Source organism: Biomphalaria glabrata, chromosome 15 (genome assembly GCF_947242115.1).
Source record: "Biomphalaria glabrata chromosome 15, xgBioGlab47.1, whole genome shotgun sequence".
Classification (NCBI taxonomy): Eukaryota; Metazoa; Mollusca; class Gastropoda; family Planorbidae; genus Biomphalaria; species Biomphalaria glabrata.
The window spans coordinates 28,218,802-28,239,818 of NC_074725.1; the positions used below are offsets into that span (position 1 = coordinate 28,218,802).

Sequence of the window (21,017 nt, forward strand, 5' to 3'; positions counted from 1 at the left end):
ATAATATAATACCTCTGTAATAGTATAATACCTCTGTAATAGTATAATACCTCTGTAATAGTATAATACCTCTGTAATAGTATAATACCTCTGTAATATGTCTACTCTGGGTCTGTAGAGTTTGTGTTGATCAGAAGGTTGCTTGAGCGTAGTATTACTTTGGTTGAATTCATATTGACAGACTTACAGATCAAGTTATACACAATACTGAGGCAACTCTCGATAGACCAAGTCAACAGGGCTTAGTTCAAAAATATGAACATTTAATTCAGCACGGGAGCAGTCTAGTCTCAGTCAGTATGATGTTGAAGATGTTACTACAATGAAAGTTTAGCCCCCAACTGTGTTTAGCTATGTCTAATCTACAGTCTCGCCTTGAATTAATATCGTCATAATTGCGCGTTCACTAGCAGTCACCTACAGTGCGTCTCTACACACAATTGGTATTTTCAGTACTTAGATACAAATAATAAATCCAATGTTCAATCTAATCGCCGGAGAGTCTTGCTTAGGAGAAAAAATAACAGAAATCCTGTGTATAAAATAAAACAATTTAAATCCTCAAGTTGATATAACTAAAAAAATTGAACACATACTACGATAACAGAATACAACTTAAAATAAAATATAATAAGTTCGCAGAATATGAAGCTTATAACGTATTGAAAGATTCACCTCTGTATTTATATCCTCTGAAAAATTAGCTACTCCAACATACAAGAAATAAATTCGAACTCTATTTTTAGTTCTCTTGGTTATTTTTAGTACTTATGAGAAAAAATCTCTTGCTTTCTTGAATTGTCATTGTTTATTTTTATTGTGTAAACGATCTTTACCTTGACCTAATTATAAAGTGACAAAAGATTATTAATAATATTACTATAATAAAAAGAAATTTTAAAATTTAAAAAATGTTATATTTTTTTTATTATATTTTATGTTTGCCTGGTAAGGTGTTATGCGCTCTGGACTTTCATTCGATAGTCTCAATGGTATCGGGTTTAAACCCTGCCCACCGCTATCTCTCGCTACCCTCCGTAAGGTTAAAGCTAGAATTTAGTAATCTTCAAATCTGAAGAAACATTCCTAATATGTAAAACACGTGTTTAAAAAAAAATAACTAAAATGCTTGTTAAAATAATCCATTGAATGTAAGAATGGCGGCTAATCCTTGTAGTGCAAATGTTTGCTGAAATGAAACTCAACACGACGGTCTGTTAATCCATCGATTTTGTGTTTGTCCTGCAGGTGCAAGGCGGTGAGTTCAAGTATGGATTACCAAGTGGCACAGAAACACCGGATATGGTAACCACGGCGTTTACATTGGTTGGTTCTGGAGCCACGATGAGCCAGGTAATAACAATCATTTGTGGCTGTTTTTTGAATTGTGAATAAAATAATGTGCATAAGCACTCTCACAAAAGGAAACACTTTGTAGCTTAAACGCGGCACTCAAAACTATTGAAAGCTCCACCCATCTTTATATTTCAGACGAAATAATTGTAGAAGTATTTAAACACTTGAATTAAAAAACTAAAGTACTCCCTTGGGATCTATGGGGCAGTCGATGTCGCAACATAAGCTATTGGTCTAAACTGCCCACAGGTTGAGACGTCACGGGTCAGTGTTTAGGCCTTCTAAAACGATTGATCTTGCATCAATCCACTTCTGTTAATCCTTAGCATAGTGTTAGCATAGTCGGAAGCGTGGTCGAGAGGCTAAGTGCGCTTGAACTTGGCTTGGCTTGGGGGCTCGAGGCTCGACACCCGCCTCGGGCAGAGTTGTGTTTACTAAGCACCTAAAGGCAGCATGGAAAAACCTACTCCTAGATACCCCCTCCCCCACTGGTCCACAACTGAGATTGGACCAAAGCGCTCTGAGCATGCTTTAAGCATGAAAGTAGCGCTATATAAAAGCCATAATTTATTTATTTAGTGTTTCAAAAACTGTGTTTCGCGTAAACACAAGGCTCCGCAAGGCTTGAATAGGTGTTCCACAAACTACTGGAATAATTAACTAATACCACGTGAATTTATCTATCTAAAACAAAATAAGCAAAGTGTTCCGCTAAATACTGAGAATGTGCGGAATGTTCCGTTAAGGAAATAAGTTTGGGAAACACTGCCTTAGCCCGTGGGGGAATTTTAACCAAAAAAATTTTAAAAATCTATGTACAGCTTCTTTTTTAATTTTGGTTTATCCGCTGAAGTTTAATTTTGGCTATTTATTTAAAATACTTCTTCCTATTCCTCTTGTTATGTCCTTAACTTTTCCCACCAGGCTTCCTAATATCCCCCACATTGACCAATACCGCTTTCTCTTCCTATTCCCGCTCGATCTGTCATTGATTCAAGGGGATGTCTTTTAAATTTGAACCGGATGTGAATCAAAAGGTTAACAAGGGGCAGATTACTGTGATTGATCTCTTCGAGGCAAACACAACTGCTGCTTTGAAATCAGAGCGCAGTACAAAGATATCAGTCTTGTGGTGAAGTGAATGCATCTATCTCTCTATTTATTTATTATTTAGATCTATTAACAAACTTTTTTTTTACAAAGCTTATATCAACTCACTCTGTCTGTCTGGTAAAAGTTTGTACACGTTATTTCTCCCACACCCAATCTCGGATCAAGCTGAAATTTTTTACAATTATTTTTCTTACCTGACAACACAAGAATCAATAAGTTGATATTTTCCACTTCACAACTATTTATTGTACGTAACAAAACACGAATCAATAAACAAAAATATTCATTTAGTATTATAGGTAATTTATATTTTTTGGATATCAAATAAGGGAAATAATTTTTTCATTATTAATAGATATAGTTTTAAGGGCGGAGTTCTTCCCCCTTTTTTTTTTTTACTTTGCTTGTTTTAAGACAATTTTTAAACATGTATAATTTAAAACAGGCTAGACTTGATTGTAACAATATAATTTTTAAAAAACTGCTCATTTCCGGTTTTATAAGAGCAATAAAAAAAATGATACATTGTGACAATGCTGAGAGCATCATTATCTAAAAAATCTGTCCTCCCCGTGGAGGAGATGGGTTAATCAAGTTGAAAATATCGATCGCAAAGTTTTGTCCAAATTCTGGTTTGAGAGGGGGGGGGAAATACAAAAGAGCTTGTTATCACAACCTCTTTATACCCTTCCCCATAACGCTAATTTTGTGGATGACCTTGAACTTTTTTTTATGTTTACTAATGGCCTTGAACTTTGCTGATGACCTTGAACTTTGTTGCCTAATATTTAGTTTTTAAGACAAAGCTCCGGATAGTATTTAAAAAAAAACACGGCCCGTGTAGCAGTGCCCGTATAGCAGTGCCCGTGTAGCAGTGCCCGTATAGCAGTGCCCGTATAGCAGTGCCAAGTAGCTGGGAATAACAGCTCACTATTTGTCCTTGACGCAGACTACAAAAGAGCTTACAGCTCAGCAGCTAAAAGACTTGCTAAGAAATAGATTCGGATCCAAATATTAGACGTAGTGAGTGATATATGGTAAATGTTATCACTCACCGTTGACACAAAAATGAGGTGGGGAGGGGCGGAGACTATGAATATGCGCGCAACTAAGGACGTGGGGGGTTGAGTGTTAAAGCGCTTGGTTTCCGAACCGAGAGGTCCAGGGCTCAAACCTCAGTGAAGAATGAGATTTTCAATTCCGGGATATTTAGGACGCCCCGGCGTCCAACCAGCTCTAATGGGTACCTGACTTAAGTTGGGGGAAAGTCAAGGCGGTAGGTCGTTGAGATGACCACATGACACCCTCGGTGACATTAGAAACAAATGAACTAAACACCATTGGCTTGTAGATCGCAAGGTCTGAAAGGGATACGTTACTCTACAAGGACAAGGCTCTCCAGTCCTATCTGTCCCCAGGCACAGTGTTCAGGTCTTAAAATGTGCACACATCGTCAGTTTGAACGCCTTTACAAAAGATCCTGTGTCATTCAAAGACCGCATCACGAACGACGAGACTAGAGACTGGGTTATGACATCGATTGGACCCCCAACGACGACCTGCTAACTACTGTAAAAACCGCAAATTAAAAAACTCTATGGCCATATTACAAGGTCTTCAGGGCTCAAAGACCTTCCTTCAGTACCAAGAAGAAGAGGCAGACAGAGAAAGCGATGGGAAGACAACATAAAAGAATAGACAGGCCTGACATGAAAAGAGGATCTATCCAAGGCTAAAGACAAAGAGGAATGGTGAAAGACGGTCGACAAATCTTGAGAGGTGCCCCACTCCCCCGCCCCATTTTTTGCGTCCCCTTTAGGTTCATCTCGGCCAAAAATTAATTTCCTGCGGTGAAAAGACAATAGGAAAGGTTTTACTAATTGAACTGAAAAGAATGGATGACTCCGTCAAATCCTTTTTTATTTTTCCAGCTCTAAGGAAATCGATCTTCAAGGGAGATAAAGAAACAAGGGCAGAAAAAACAAAAAGCTTTAAAAAAACAACAAATGAGCATTAAACAACAGACAGTAGAAAAAAAAAAGACTTAGAGCAACTGGCATTCGAGGAGTGATGTAGAAGTTGCTCAGAGATGAGCTTTTGGACTCTGGCTTAGTTGAGCTAATTATGTTTTCTAAACTGCTGAATTAATTATCAGGCGCTGTGGCTGCTGCGGGGGGAGGGGGGGGAGGAGATGTGAATGCGGGTAAGGGGGCGAGAGAGATCTACAGGTTGGTGTTGCGGGTGTGATGGATTTAACACACCTGTGAGCTCACGCTGAACATCTTGCTTTTGATGCTCGGTGCTGCGGATTAGCCGTGAGCTTCCATCTCCTGCTCTAACCTGACAGGATGTCTTCTGATCTAGACGTCGGTGTTGGAGGATTCCTTCCAGTTTTCTGTATTTAATCATCCTCTTTAACTTTAACAAGAATATATCTATTCTTGATTCAGAGTCGATCGACTAAAGGTTTATATCTATCTATCTATCTATCTATCTATCTATCTATCTATCTATCTATCTATCTATCTATCTATCTATCTATCTATCTGTCTGTCTGTCTGTCTGTCTGTCTGTCTGTCTGTATCTATCTATCTATTTATCTATCTATCTATCTATCATCTATCTATCTATCTGTCTATCTTTTCTATATCTCATAGGGCAGGGGTTCTCAACCTGTGAATCGCGAACTCCTTGGGGGGTCGATTGACGATTTGCTAGGGGTCGCCTAAGACCATCGAAAATATGGATTGTTTTTGTCTATTATTCTATTGCTGTGTGGTGTGGGTGTGGGTGGTTCGCGGAAAAGTCGGGGATTGTAAAAATGGGTAGCCGAGCTTAAAAGGTTGAGAACTGCTGTCATAGGGGGAAAGTGGTGGCTGAGTGGTAAAGAGCTTAGCTTCTGAACCCAGCTGTCTCGGGCTCGAATCTTGGTGAGGGCTGCCTTTTCTTTTTTTTTATTTCGGTATTTTTAATTTTTTAATACGCCCCGTTAATTCACACAACTCTATTTGGTAACTAACATTATTTGGGGGGGGGGGTTGTCTGTTAGTCGTTGTGCTGACCACATGTCACCATCGTTCACTGTCGGCCTTAGAAACAGATGACCTTTACATCATCTGCCTTATACATCGCAAGGTGGAGAGCACAACGTCCAGCCGCCTTTACTTTTCCCCCAACTATCGTATGTTACCCATTTTAATCCTCAGATTGAAATAATGGAAAGATTGAACACCCATTTTAAAACCCATTGCAACGTCAATAATATGAAAAACGATAAACATGCATGCATGCAGTAGGGCAAGACGCAAAACTAGTTTCATTGAATATTTTTAATTCTCTAATATCTTACGAGGACCGAGAAACCCATTCATATCATAACTGGCTATTTTTAGTGCAATGGGAATATTTATGTGGCTATCTTTAGCACTATAGGAAATGTATCGTAGCTTCGCCAAGCTAATATGTAACTAAACATCTTGTTAATATAATTTATGAGAACCTTGCGCGTACATTATATGACGATGGCCCATGGGCGACATCTGAATATATGACCACTCAGTAACCTTCAAACAGAAGCAGTGCTAGCAATGTTCGGATGGTGCGGGCCGCAAGGGGGTATCATATAACCTAGTTACGCCACTGGACAGAAGCTAGTGCGAAGAGTCTTTCCTTCAATCCCGACCATTTGTTCTAACTGAATGGTTTCACGAGTCAAGCTTTGGCTCCAACCTTTAGTTCCAGCCTTTAGCGGAATAGCCATCTGGGTGGATAGTGCAGTGGAGAGTACAGCGGTAGTACAGCAGATACTACAGTAGAAACTACAGTAGATAGTATTGTAGATAGTACAGTGCATAGTACAGCGGTAGTATAGCAGATACTACAGTAGATACTACAGTAGATAGTATAGTAGATAGTACAGTGCATAGTACAGCGGTAGTATAGCAGATACTACAGTAGATACTACAGTAGATAGTATAGTGGATAGTACAATAGATAGTACAATAGTTAGTATAGTGGATAGTACAATAGATAGTACAATAGATAGTATAATGGATAGTACAATAGATAGTACAGTAGATAATACATCGGATAATACAATAGATAGTATAGTGGATAGTACAATAGATAGTACAATAGATAGTACAGTAGATAATACATCGGATAATACAATAGATAGTATAGTGGATAGTACAATAGATAGTACAGTAGATAATACATCGGATAATACAATAGATAGTATAGTGGATAGTACAGTAGATACTACAGTAGATAGTATAGTGGATAGTACAGTAGATACTACAGTAGATAGTATAGTGGATAGTACAGTGGTAGGTCGCTAATATCTAATTTCTGAAGACAACTTTAAGATCAGGAGTCAGTGTGAACCTGTTACGTAAACCCTCGAGCTAGGGGACAAAAAAAACACACCACCATTGTATTGACAAAACATGTCACGGGCCAAGAAAACTAACAACCGAAACAAAACGAAGAGCCGCATTAACGTCAACCTCAAACAATCATGCTAGTCTCAACAATGGAATCTATAGTTTAGTACAACACTCAACACACACACACACACACATGTAGATCAGCAAACACACATACATGTTTGAACACACAAGAAGGGGAGTGAACTGATTTTATAATATTCTTGGAGTGTCAGGACGGGGTGGGGGGGGGGCGGGCTTGATGAAGCAGATGATTTGAGAGAGAGATATAAAGGGGAGGGAGAGAAGTGGAGAAAGGGGGTAGAGGTGGAGAGATGGGGAGAAAGAGAGAGGGGGAGAAAAGAAAGGATTGGGGGGGGGGGGAGAGGTAGAGAAAGAAATGAATGTTCGCCATAAATCATTTTAAACACCCGAGTCTGGTTGAAGTTACGTGACTGGCCCTGTTTTGTTCTTGCACACTGATGATTGGGTGTGTTGACTAGTGTAGTACATCCAGACATTTCGTCAAGAAGAACGCAAGCACTACTCAAAGTTGTAATATATACAAGCCGACCCGCGGCGTAGCATACGCCGCTATTTAGTGATGGGTTCGTTTTGGGGAAAAAGACTGTCTGCGCATGCCTGGAGAGAGAGGAAAGCGCGGGTGCGGGCGAGAGGAGGGTTAGAGAATCAGCATGCGTGCGTGGTGTCCCACATGGTTGTGCGACGTAGAAAAATATATTTACAGATACATCTAGATCTATTGGATGGCTGCCTGGTCGTGCGGTTTGCGCGCTGGACTGTCGTTTGAATTTATCAATGGTCCGGGGTTCAAACCCTGCCCGCTCCCATCCCCCGTCGTCCTGCGGGAGGTTAGGACTAGGAAGTAAACTATCTTCAACTATGAAGGAACATCCGAAACATGTAAAACAAACAAACATATTTTGCTTCGGCCGCGACCTTTTATGATAGACTTCTTCGAAAGTTTTATTCTTTCTACCATTTTGACCTACTTCTAGATAGTAACGTAACAAAAAAATAAAAATTCAATATATATATATATATAACTATTTATATAGTAAGTAGTTAGTTAGCTCACCTTTTGAGGGCAGATGATGTAAAGGTCGTCTGGGTCTGTGGCCTACAGTCAACATGTGGTCAGCACAACAACTAATGTCAGGTACCCATTAGAGCTAGATGGACAGAGGCGCCCTAAAGATCCCTAAATTCAAAACCCCATTCTTCGTCGAGTTTTGAACCCATAAGCCCGGTTCGGAAGCAAAGTGCTTAACCACTCAGCCACTGCGCCTCCATGTATATTTTAATCTATATCTATCTCTACATCTATATCTGTATATGAATTTAATAATAGATAACATTTAAATATTGTTAGCTTAGACTTATATATATTATATCTAGACTGGACATGTGAATCTTGTAAATCTACAACAAATGTCGTGAACATTTTCTTTAAAAGTTGAAACAAGGCCGTGGTTTGTAAAGTAGTTATAAGGTGTAAATTTGTGTTGTTGTTTTTTTCAACCCTAACCTATGTAATATACAATTTAAATGTTAGATCTAGATCTAGTAATTGAACATCAAAAAATAAGAGTGCTCTCGTCTCATAATTATTATTTTGTAATTTTTAGATCTAGGTAATCAATCTAAATGTACATAAGATGATTAAAATGAACAGACATGAATTATTTCAAATCTAGGATTTTTGAAACATTATCTCAATGGAAACTAACAGGAAATGGCTGTGGTTTATATATATGCGTGAATATCTAGTTCTGTGATTAAAAGCCCATTCTAAAGAAAATCCAAGAAATGATTTCGCATTATTTTTAAACTTTGAAAACTAAAGATAACTACTTTTCTAAGACAGAAAAGATTGATTGGGGCGACTTCCCTTAGAGCTTGAAAAAGAGTTACGTACATAAAAATCTATATATATATATAGGTCTGTGAATCGATCAATCGCGGATAAGATTTTGTTTCCCGTTTCCAGTCTAGATATAATATATTTAAGTCTATGAGTACTAGATAATCTCCAAAAGGGAAAATGAAAACGTCTCAACCAATCATAGAAAGTTTTTTATAAAAATATCTTTAAACAAAACTCTTACAAAAATAGAGAATTACCTTGAATGTCCAAAATTAAATAATATCTGTTGAATTGGTGTAAAAGTATATTATTAACTTCATAAAAATACACAGTAAAACTAAAAAATTAACAACATTAAATTGTCTTTTAAACAGTACGGTCTATGGAAGTAATTATAATCATAACAAACAAATATTCACACTTAACTAGAGTAACACCTTTAGTAAAATCTCTAAATTTAGAAAGCCTTCTGGACAGAAGACTCAAAAGTAAAGTAGCAATTATACATAAAACACTGAACCATAATCTTCAAATACAAAAACAAAATTTAATAAAAAATACTCTGAAAGACACAGAGATAAAGGTACATACCTCATCCCATATGCTAGGACAAATTTGTACAAATACTCCTTCTTCCCTAGTGCTTTTAGAGCATGGAATGGGTTGCCTGAGCTAGCCAGGAAAACCAGTGACTTGGCTGAATTTAAGTCATTGGTTAATATGCATGACTGAATGCATGACGCGTAGGATGTAATCATCTTCTTTTCTGAAGTAACCTCTGTATTATATAAGATAGTATAAGATAATCCCTAAATAGAGAAGAATTGGAAATTCCCTAACTGTTACAGCAAGTAAAACTTTAGGTTTAGCTCTTTTTGATTATTTAATATACAATTAGGTATTACTGACTTTCTAAGTGAAAAATTAATTGCAGACAAAGCGTATCGTTTTCCCTTGCAATCACTGTTTTAAAAAATAATGGCAATGGTCATTCTCTGTACAATTCTTGGGAGTGTTTTTTTCTTTGGTTTTTTTTTTTTTTTGTTCTTGTTGCCTCCCTTATTTTTCCCCAAGGGCAACAATCGGATGTTGATATTCTAGCATAATGTGTGTTTGATTTGTTGACCAGACAGATAGATTGAGACTTGGCTTACAGTTACAGCAATACATATGGATCGTGTTTTTTTGTTTTGTTTTTTTATGCTTCCGCTCGTTGGGGAAGTGTGTTTGCTTTAAATGTAACCGAAAAACAAAGACGAGGATTATGTTGTCCTCTATTTACAGACATTGTCCTATATGTCCTCTACGATCTGTCCTCACAGTCATCGATGCACATATTGCAATCCTCTAATTCAGCTGGACAGTTGGACCTTATTACATAGATCCTTGATTTTTAATAATGGACGATCTTTGACAAATGAAGGGGGGAATCACTCCGATTAATTTTTAAAAGAAACGCGCAGACGAGAATAGAGAAATGCGGCAGCCATCTTGGTTTAGCTTAGTCATTGCTATGAGAGATTGTAATGTGTGAGGTCCCTATTAATTTTATAAAACTAGAATTGTGCGAGTGAAATATAAGGCAAAGGGTGCTCCCGTCAGACTTGACATGAATAAATTGACATACTTAAGCAGGATCCTAGCAAACGATGGGGATGCCTACCATGATGGAGGCATGTCCAATAGGAAAGGCGGGGAGCATTTTCTTAATCCTGCGGCCTATTTGGACCAGCCAAGTTATTAGACTTCAGACAAATATCCACCTATTCAATACAATTGTCATCCCAACAGTGACGTATGAATGGGACACATAAATTCAACGTATATTCGGCTGTCTGCGGGGATTCGAACAGAATTCCTCTTTTAGTCTTTATAAAATAAAACAGTTGAATTCTTCCAGAAGTATCCTTGAAAGATTAAACACACTCTTTATCAAGCAATAAAACCATTTATAATTTAAAAATAGCTCGCCTCTTGCATATATAATTTTTTAAATTGAAAGTTCTTGTAGCAAAAATAAATTTAAAAGTTTCAATTATAATTATCTCCCTTAAATATTTACTATTCAGCTGTCTAATGGAACGCCATCTTGGTTACTAACAACAACCACCCCAAGGGTTGCTACTCCCAAATACTGTGTATTATAACCTATATAATACACATACAAAAAAAAAAACAGTCATTCTGGTAATACTCTTATGAACAAAAAATATCTGATCTTCTTTGATTTCTATTAAGTTCATTCTCTTGTAATGAAAATAAACGACATTGCTTTGCTTACAGTGGACTATATGGGCTGTTCTTCATTAACCCTTTGACACTTGCGAAGTGAAATCATTGAGCTCATCTCTCTCACCTTTGACTTGCCTCACCCTCTAGCCTGAAAGCTTTCACTGGGCGGGAAAAGAAAACGGACTCTGACTAGTTTCCCCAATCACGGTCTCTTTATTTCTGATCTCCTCTCAGTGTGAGTGTCTGTGTGGCGGCCCAGTGTAATGTGTGTGTGTGTGTTTTTATTCTGGGGTGGTCCTGTTTTTTAGGCAAGAGTTTTTCTTGTAAATGTGTTTTTCATACGCGTCGATCTAAATGATGATAGTAACCTTGGTATTGTTAGCAGATGATCATTGTGTTTGCAGCTGTAAAGACTTGGAGCATTTCGAAGTTGCCCACTTCTGGACACCAAAAAAAAAATGTGATGGTCACTCATACAAAAGTCGCTTTTGTTTTTAAAAAAATAATATTGCAGTTCTTATAGTTAGATTTTCTCTATGTAAACAGTTTATAGTATAATATATTAGGAACTGTAGGGATGATTTTGTACTCATTTTGTTTTTAGATATTTTAAAGTTTTTTTAAAGTTAGATATAACTTTTTTCGTCTCTCTGCCTTTACACTGATCTATAAATGATTTTGTACAAAGCTTTTATCGATTCACTCTGTCTGTCTGTCTGCCTGTGTGTGTGTCTGTCTGTCTGGTCAAAAGTTTGTGCACGTTATTTCTTCTACAACCAATCTCGGATCAAGCTGAAATTTTGCAAAAAAAAATTTACCTGAACACACAAGAATCAAAAAATAAATGACAATTGGTTAATTAACTATCGGTAATAAATTTCATTGTTTGATATCTTAAACAAGGGAAAGAAATATTACTTGACTGAAGTCGTGGTATAAGCTAAATTAGTCCCCTTTCCATGGGAAAGAAATGGTACTAGACTGAAATGGTGGTATAATAATAATAATCTTTATTGTCCGTAAAAAATTTGTCTTACAATTTGTGCATTACACCAAACCAAACATTATAACTATGATAAACCAAAATGTACATCCACAACAAACTCACTCATAATTTACATGTGAAAAGTTTATATCAGACAGTTTAAGCTGAATTAGTCCCCTTTATAAATTGTCGTTTAAGGCTTATTACCAATTTAATTACATGACTGATCGAAGCTAATTGATACGCTTAAGATAAAAAAATAGAAGCTTTTTTTGTGTGTGTACTTTCTTGTATTTTGCTAGTTTCGAAAGTCCTGTTGCACTCTCCAGGTCGCTAGCTATCGACTGGTTAAAACTTTTGCTGACGCTTATGCAGAATGTAGAGACAATAACAAAACCCGATCAATGTTAAAATGAAATTTTAGCTGTGAAAAAAAAAATACCAACTATATAACAATATCGTCTGGTCTATTTATACCTAATATATAGGTCGTGGTTGCTAACAGAGACTAACAAACCTTTTTTTGTGGTAACAAGATTACCTTAGACTAAAAAAACAACAACAAAAAAAGTCATAATATAGAATTAAATTTGCATTTCAAATATAAGATTCTTAAAAAGAAAAAAAAAACGAAACAAATACTATTGACAAAACAATAAGGGGGGTGGGGGGTGGACAAGAAGACATTGTCTAACTTGGCGTAGAATCAAAACTTTAAGTCAACTTCGAGATACACAGTTTAATCAAATAACACTTTGAAACGTCTCGACGCACAAAAGATGGAAAATAAAAATGGAGATTCCGAGTTCTGAGAATCATTTCTCGTGTTTGTACCGGCTTGTTGCTTGAGTGTGGTTAATAGATTTGAAGCAGTTAGGAAACACAGAACACTTGAAAGGCAGCTCAATGTGATGCAGGTGTAGCTTCAGAGACGTTTCTAGAGATCTGCTTAGCAGAAGTGAACGGGGAGATCACTCTCCAGGTCGAGATAGAATTGTTTTTTTCAATAGCATTTGCCAGGGGTTTTGGAAATATTAGTGTGTGTGTGCTTTTTAAAAATTTTATTGAATTTTAAGAGCAATTAATATTATTTCTACGTGTATCTAATTTATAAAGCGTATCAAAATAACCTAAATATCTTGATAATCTTTAGTAAAATATAAACCTATCTTTCAGATTTTGCAATTCACAAAGTATATACTCTTAGGATTTTTTTTTACCTGTAACGACCAAAAGAGATCATGCGGTCTATTGGGCAGATGATGTAAAGGTCATCAGTTTCAGTGGCCCACGGTTATCGAGGGTATCATGTGGCCAGCACAACGACCAACCGCCTTTACTTTTCCCCAACTAATGTCAGGTACCCATTACAGCTGGGTGGACTCAGAGGCGCCCTAAACATCCCGAAATTAAAAATCACAGTCTTCACCAGGATTTGAACTGCTGATTTTTCACTTTTTAAAATCGATACATTTTTTGTGTATTGCACTTAATTGTTTGACTTTATTCTATTTTATTTCTTTACAAGAAATGTAGTCAATGTCGAAAGATTTATCTAACCCCATAATCTTACCGTATCAGATGGATGCTTTAAGAGGGCAGGGCATGACAGATGCTGGATTAGAGTTCAAGCCATCGTGACGACAGGCCGTAGCGCTGTACCACTCGACCAGTCTGCCATCCAACGTAGTTAAAAAAAAAAAAAAAAGCAAAAATAAAATTATTTTTTTTTAAATAACAAAGCTTATATTGAGTATATCAATTAGTTTGGATCAGTCATGTAATTAAATTTGTACTTTACCACAAACGCCAATCTATAAAGGGGACTAATTCAGCTTATACTACCACTTCAGTCAAGTACTATTTCTTTCCCTTGTTTGAGATACCAAACATAATAATTTATTAACAATAGTTAACTAATTGGTTGATTTTTTAAAATTCATTCTTGTGTTTTCAGGCAAAAGAAATTATTGTGCAAAATTTCAGCTTGATCCGATATTGGGTGTGGGAGAAATGACGTGTGCAAAGTTTTGGTCAGACTAATCTATACTAAGTTGATATTAGCTATGTAAAAATGCTCATAGTTCAAACGCTTTCATTCTTACATTTGGTTAGCTTTTTAATGTATTAATTTTTTAATTAGATTCTAGATCTATGATCAATGACGGCAAAAAAAAAAAAACAACTTCATTTCAAAAATTGAAGACTCATATTTGTAAAACCTTTATATTTGTTCTGGGTAGCAATCTTATAAATAAACTTATATTGTGTATCTAAGAGTATGAGCATACAAACAACAGTCCTTTAAAATAAATAAATAAATAGATGCCGGTACTCAGTGATTGATTGCTTACCTTTTAACTACTAATAAATTAATAATAAACGTTAAAATACAAGAAAAGTAATATTATTTACCCCGCATTCAAAAAGGTGCCGGTACGCCGTACCGGTGCGTACCGTAAAAAAAAAAAACGACCTGTACAATACAGTATTCCATTGAAGAATGGAAGATGTTGATGTCAAGATGCCATCGAATCGTATTAAAATGTAGCTTATTGCTCTTGTTTGAAAAACAAACCTGCCTATGTAAGCTTTACTGCTCGCGTAAAAGATATTTAAAAGTATTCATTCGTCTAATTCAGCTTCCTCCTAGCTCTATAAGACGTCACTGTTAATTGCCTGATAGTCCACTAATTCTGTTAGCCATTCTATCTATTTAATTACACTAAATCTGGGTTTAAAATTTCAATGTCAGACATCCAGAAATCAAAACGGCAGATCACTCTGATTAACATCATTTTGACCTTGAACTTTTCCTTGCACACATCTGCTTCTAATTTTGTTGTAATTACGCTAATTGCAACTTTTTTTTTTAAAGAGAAACTTGAAGGAAGCCAACTTGTATATTAATAAGATTGATCCACTTGAAATATTTATTTTCCAACTCATTTCAGAATCTAGAACTTTGCTATGTTTGATATCAAAATATAGAAAATAAAAAAGCGAATTTTTTTTTTTACAATAATTAATTAAAGAGAGTCAGTTGAATCCAATATAGGTATTTTGTTGAAGCTACATCTGGGTTTTTATTTTACTTTTTTTATTTTGTAGAAAGGGGCAGGTTTTCATCCCTTTGGAAAGCCCCTCAAGCAGGTGCTCTTAAAATGTACCGTGTAACCGAAGTAATGTTTGGGTACTTAGAACATTCCGTTGTTCGTCAGACAATGTTCGTTAGCGTCAGCTGACTGGGTCTTTCGTCACACCACAATTGTAGGACCACAATCAAAGTATCGAGTTGGTGGCAGACGTCGTTAGTAAGGCTGTTGTCAATCACTGGACTGACTGGCGGACTCCAAAGTCGACATTAGGAGAGAAAAAAATGCTTTGATTTTTTTTTTATTTTATTTTGATATGAACATAAGGTTAATGGGGTCGGTATAACCACTGATTAGTTTGTTATGTTTATGTTAGAACTACTGATAGGTTCGTTGTGTTAATGTAGATCTACTAACAACGGATCAGTTTGTTTTGTTAATGTTAAAACCCCTAAATCAGTTTATTTTGATATTTTTAGAACCACTGATCAGTCTGTTTTGTTAATGTTAGAACCACTGAACGGTTAGTTAGTTAATGCTAGAACTATTCATAGTTAATGCTAGAACTATTCATTAGTTTGTCTTCTCCTTTCCATCTCTCTCTCTCTCTCTCTGTCTGTCTCTGTCTCTCTCTCTGTCTCTCTCTCTCGCTTTCTCTCTCTTTCTCTCTCTCTCTCTGTCTCTGTCTCTCTCTCTCTGTCTCTCTCTCTCTCTCTGTCTCTCTCTCTCTCTCTGTCTCTCTCTCTGTCTCTCTCTCTCGCTTTCTCTCTCTTTCTCTCTCTCTGTCTCTCTCTCTCTCGCTCTCTCTCTCTCTTATTTTACTTTCTGCGTCAAAGCCCTTGGAAGCTAAGTGGTAAAGCACTTGGCTTTCGATCCGATGGATCCCGGGTTTGAATCATGGTGAAAAAGGATTTTTTTTTAATTTTCGGGATCTTTAGTGCAACCAACTCTAATGGGTACCTGACATTAGTTAGGGAAAGTAAAGACAGTTGATCGTTGTGCTGGCCACATGACACCGTCGTTAGCCCTGGGCCACAGAAACAAATCACCTTTACATCATCTGCCCTATAGATCGTAATGTCTGAAAGAGGCTGACCAACTTCAAACGACTACATTGTCCCCTTGTCTCCCAACTAACCCCCCCCCCCCCCAAATCATCCATAATCTCCAACACCATGTCCTAACTAAACGTCTTCTGCTAGACCAGTATCGACGTTTTCTTATCCAACGAGGCCAAGGACAAATCGGGTGCCAGCATATCACACTCGATATCTGAGATACACGGAAGAAAAATATTGCATAAAAAGAATCGATACTGTTACATAATAATCGACGTGCGGATTCGAGTATGCATGACTTTTAATTGTTACTTGTTGCTCTTTCACAAACTAAAAATCGCGACATTAAATTTAAATTTTAAAAAATCTTTTTGATGGAGGGGTGAAGCACAATGTGGGCCACATGCGCTAATTGCTCACATTTTAAAATCAATACATTTTTTTTTTAGTAAATGCACTTAATTGTTTGAATGCCAAGAGGTCACGTCTGCTAATGGGTAACATTATCGTGCTGATTAATTGCGTGATATTTGAATTTGAATGCAAATGTATTCGACGAAAGCAAACATGGAAAGACAAGTTTCAAAGGTAACTGATATGCACGACAGATATGCACGTATTAACATAGAGATGAGTAGATAAAAGGATTGGGTGCTCGATGCATTAGCGTGGTCCGATATTCTGTGTTTTAACAAAATAGAAAAGAAATAATGTATTATTTCCAATCTTGGTGGCTGAGCGGTAAGGCGCTTGGCTTCCGAACCGGGGGTCTCGAGTTCGAATCCTAGTGAAGACTGGGATTTTTCATTTTGGGAACTTTGGGCGCCTCTGAATCCACCCAGCTCTATGGATACCTGACATTAGTTGGGGAAAAGTAAAGGCAGCTGGTCGTTATGCTGGCCACGTGAAACCCTCGTAAACCGTGGGCCACAGATGCAGATGACCTTTACATCATCTGCATCATAGATCGCAATATATTTTTTTTTAAATTCCCTATTCATTGTAATACAAAAAAAAAAATAGTTCTCCCTGACCTTTGATCACTGATGGAAATGCCCATTTCAGGAAAATTAATAATCTAATATATAAAGCAGAAAGTAAGGTGTGTTTATGTATGTATGTGTGTCCCGCATAGAAATAGAAACCGTTTGACCAATCTTGATAAAACTTGGCATAAATGTTCCTTAGAACATGGCGGAGACCGTAGTGTGTGTTTAATGTCCCTCCCACAGCAAGGCGTCCCCAAAAAATTTTTTTAAAAGTTAAATTTATCTCTATTAAAGAAATAAACTTTTTTAACAAATCGGGTAAACACGTTTTCGCCATCTACTTTAACTCTTTCTCTCCGTAATTATTTACCATATTCTGGTGGAATCAACGCTGGTATCGTCAGTTAGGAGAGAAAGAGTTAATTTTCGTGGCGAAAGAAATAAACCTGAAAGGAATATTAGCTAAGTTTGAGATAGATCTAAATCCAATCCACTAGATTAGTAATACACAAACTAAGGCCCGCAGGCCGCGGGTAATATCCGGCTAGTCAAAAAAAATGTACATTTAATATTGAAAACATGCAGAGTCTTGTGTAGACTACTTGACTACATAGCACAGAGCACTTGGTGATGTGTTTACCCCCCCCCCCTTTTTTTTTCCCAGGTAGAACAAGTTTGAGCACCACTGGTTTAGAGATTTATTTATTATTTTTAACGTTTAGCCTAAGCGTTTCCGGGTACTTCTTGGTATTTCTGGGTATTTCAGAATAAGATGAATTTATTTCTCAACTTGGGTAGTAGGCATATGTAGAAATACATTACAATACGACCGAACCAGTTCAGCCTTTTGTATCTTATTTACCTGGTATCTGATACCCAGCATTTGTCTGAAGCATTTACTCCCAAAGGCTTTCACGACAGTTTTGAAATACAGAGACCACTAGCGAAGAATAGCTACAGCTTTAAGTTTGCTGGCAAGCTAATGTTACTCTTCCAGATTTTTCCACAGTTTGGCAATGGCAGTTGATGCCAAGCTTTAAACAGGTTTCATCACTTTTATCGATGCTCTGTCTTATCTTATATCATACAGACGTTACTTCAAAAAAGAAGATGATTACGTCCTTGTTATGTTTGACCCTAAGTATAGAAATGGGTCAAATTCTTCTCCATCACAAACTAGTATTTTACTACTTAACTTTAAAAAACGATACGGAAATGACTTGAAGAGATCAATATTAGAAAACTTGAACAGATTGACAAGTCTTAGCCCTGTCGCCGGATAGCTTGGATTATTCTGTGTGCTAATTACCGGCGATATTAGAGCAACAAAAAGCTAGCATAACGTATGGGATCGAGTCGCGTACACGTCACATTTTGAGTTTACACGCAAAAAAAAAAAGTGTCTGAAGCTGGAAGGATTATCCAAGTGATTAGTGGACCAGAGCAACAGCTTAAGTCTTGGATTGACCTCGTGCGCTAATCCAATGTAAGATGCAGTGATTTTTACGAGTCATTAACATAGTAGTTGCCCTAGTCCCCCGCCCCCTTCTTTTTTTTTTAAATTTAGCAACAATGCCGACTTTCTGTTGTCTAACTTTTTTACAGTTTATGTTGTTTCATTCTAGACAGCTTTTATCAAGTCACTATGTCTGTCTGTCTGTCTGGTAAAAACTTTGCGCACGATATTTCTCCCACACTCATTCAAGTTAAAACTTTAAAAAATTATGTATGTTATCTAACAAAACATAAATCAATAAAAAAAAATTAACCAATTAGTCAATTAACTATTGGTAATTAATTAATTGTTTGATATCGAATATGGGAAATTATATCTACATTTTTGAAAGATATAGCTGTAAGTGTGGAGTTCTTTCCCTTATATTTTGCTTGTTAAAATGTGAGCTGCTTCAGCCTTTGCAGAACAATCGCTATTTCTGGTTGTTTCGCTCTATTAGTTTTGAACTCATTTGGTATTGCCTTAATTAATGTTTTTAGGTTGGATCTGATTTAATTCGATTAGCTCTGAAGTTAATTTTGTTTGGTTTCATTTGGTTTGGTTTGGTTCAATTTGTATTTAGTTTGATTTTTTTTTTTTTAGATTGATTGACTTTGGTTTTATTTGCTTTACTCTTTATTAAATTGATTTTCTTTGGTTCGGCTTGGATTGATTTATTATGGGTTTTATTTACTTTAGTCAAGGGCTGTCACTCCTGTTTCATACTCTCATATAGATATACTATATCTTCCACCAATAACACTAGACGTGTTGTTTATATATTTTTAAGGCTACCTACTGCCATGAAAACAGTACAGAGGTCAGCCAGAGCCCTGGAAATCCAACCTCAGCTCATGGCCATGCAGTCCACCACGACCCGGCTCCTGCCAAATTCAAAGTCAAGTTTTCTTCCAGAGCCTTCTCCATCTTGTTTTTTGCTGCACTGCTGCTGCTCGTGCTAACTGTTGCTGTTTCCAAGTTGCACACGAAGCCAACTCTTCATGTCACATTTCCTGCCAGTAACACATTAAGTAAGTTTGTTTTTATCAATTCACTCTGTCTTGTCTGATTTTGGATCAAGCTGAAATTTTGCACAATTACTTTTTTTTTTTAGCTGACAACACAAGAATCTTTTTTTTTTTAAATTAACCAATTGGTTAATTAACTATTGATAATTAATTTAACAAGGGAAAGAAATCATACTTGACAGATGGGTTAGTAGGCTATATTGACAGAAGCTGTAATATAAGTTGAATTAGTCAGCTTGAGGAGGCTTGAGCCCTGAGTTCAAATTCAAGTAAACCACTTTTTTTTTTCTATGCATTTAAAAAACAATTACAGAAACATTCACCTATATACCCCCTGCCCCCTTACCCCACTACAGACAAGTGATCATAGTACACTGAGAAAGCTAAAAGCATGAAATAGCTCTATAAAAAATAATTGTTAAAAAAAAATTATAAACACACAGATTTATTATTGTTAGTATAGATCAGTTTTTTTCAAACATTTGTTCTGGGTTCCCTGAGGACTGAATAGGTGTTCCAAAGCTTCTGAAATAGTTAACTAGTATGCCACCCGTGAATTAACATTTCTAAAAAATAAGCGTTCTGCTAAATACTCCAAATGTGCCGATTGTTCCGCTGATGAAACATTTTGGGAAAAACTAGTCTAGATCTAGTACAAATTTAATCACATGACTGATCCAAACTAATCGATACACGTTTTTTAAAGTAATTTTTATGTTTTTCTTGCTGTTCCATAGGATCTTACCTTCTGACTCCACATGCTTGTTAACATTCCTTATTAAAGATACTTTCTGTTTAGTAGACTCTATAAGCCTTTATAAAGAATCAATAGGAATTATTAAGTGTAATTCTAAAAGTTAAATTATGTGCCTTGACTTTCTTGTCTTTGATTGTCTCCACAGGGAAAGTTCGAATGTTCTCAGACTTTCCTGAACTCACCAAATTATCCAAAGATCATTCCAGTTTGTCTTTAGTCTCCAGACTTCAGTTGTTAGGTAAGTTCTGGGAACTAGGGTTTTTGACTTAATTTGAAATGCCCTTATTTATGATTCTCTAATTTTTTCTTCTATTTAATTTGAAGAGTGTAAGTATTTCTCATCTTGTGTAAAATTTAGGTATTTGTGTTTTTTTTTCCTTTAAATATAACATTCCAACAGAATATTGTCTAAAAAGATGAAAAAGTAGGATTGGAATTTTACAAGAAATAAAAAAGACGAATAAATACAACAGACAAAGTATGGTTAAAATGAAAAGCACAACAGATCTGTTGATTAATTTACTTGGGCAATAGACTATGCTCTAATTAATTTTCAAATTACACAAATGCTTATTCCACATGTTGAAATGCCTT

At 36.4% G+C, this 21,017-nt stretch overlaps 1 protein-coding gene across 1 annotated transcript in view; it reads left to right on the top strand.

Annotated features, from left to right (window-relative positions):
- Nucleotides 1-21,017, top strand: part of LOC106060275 (uncharacterized) — a 295,644-nt gene that overhangs the window by 247,586 nt on the left and 27,041 nt on the right. The window contains exons 6-8 of the mRNA XM_056012021.1: nucleotides 1,249-1,353; nucleotides 19,429-19,669; nucleotides 20,569-20,661. Of these exons, the coding sequence (XP_055867996.1) occupies nucleotides 1,249-1,353; nucleotides 19,429-19,669; nucleotides 20,569-20,661 (439 nt within the window). The remainder of the gene's footprint in view (nucleotides 1-1,248; nucleotides 1,354-19,428; nucleotides 19,670-20,568; nucleotides 20,662-21,017) is intronic.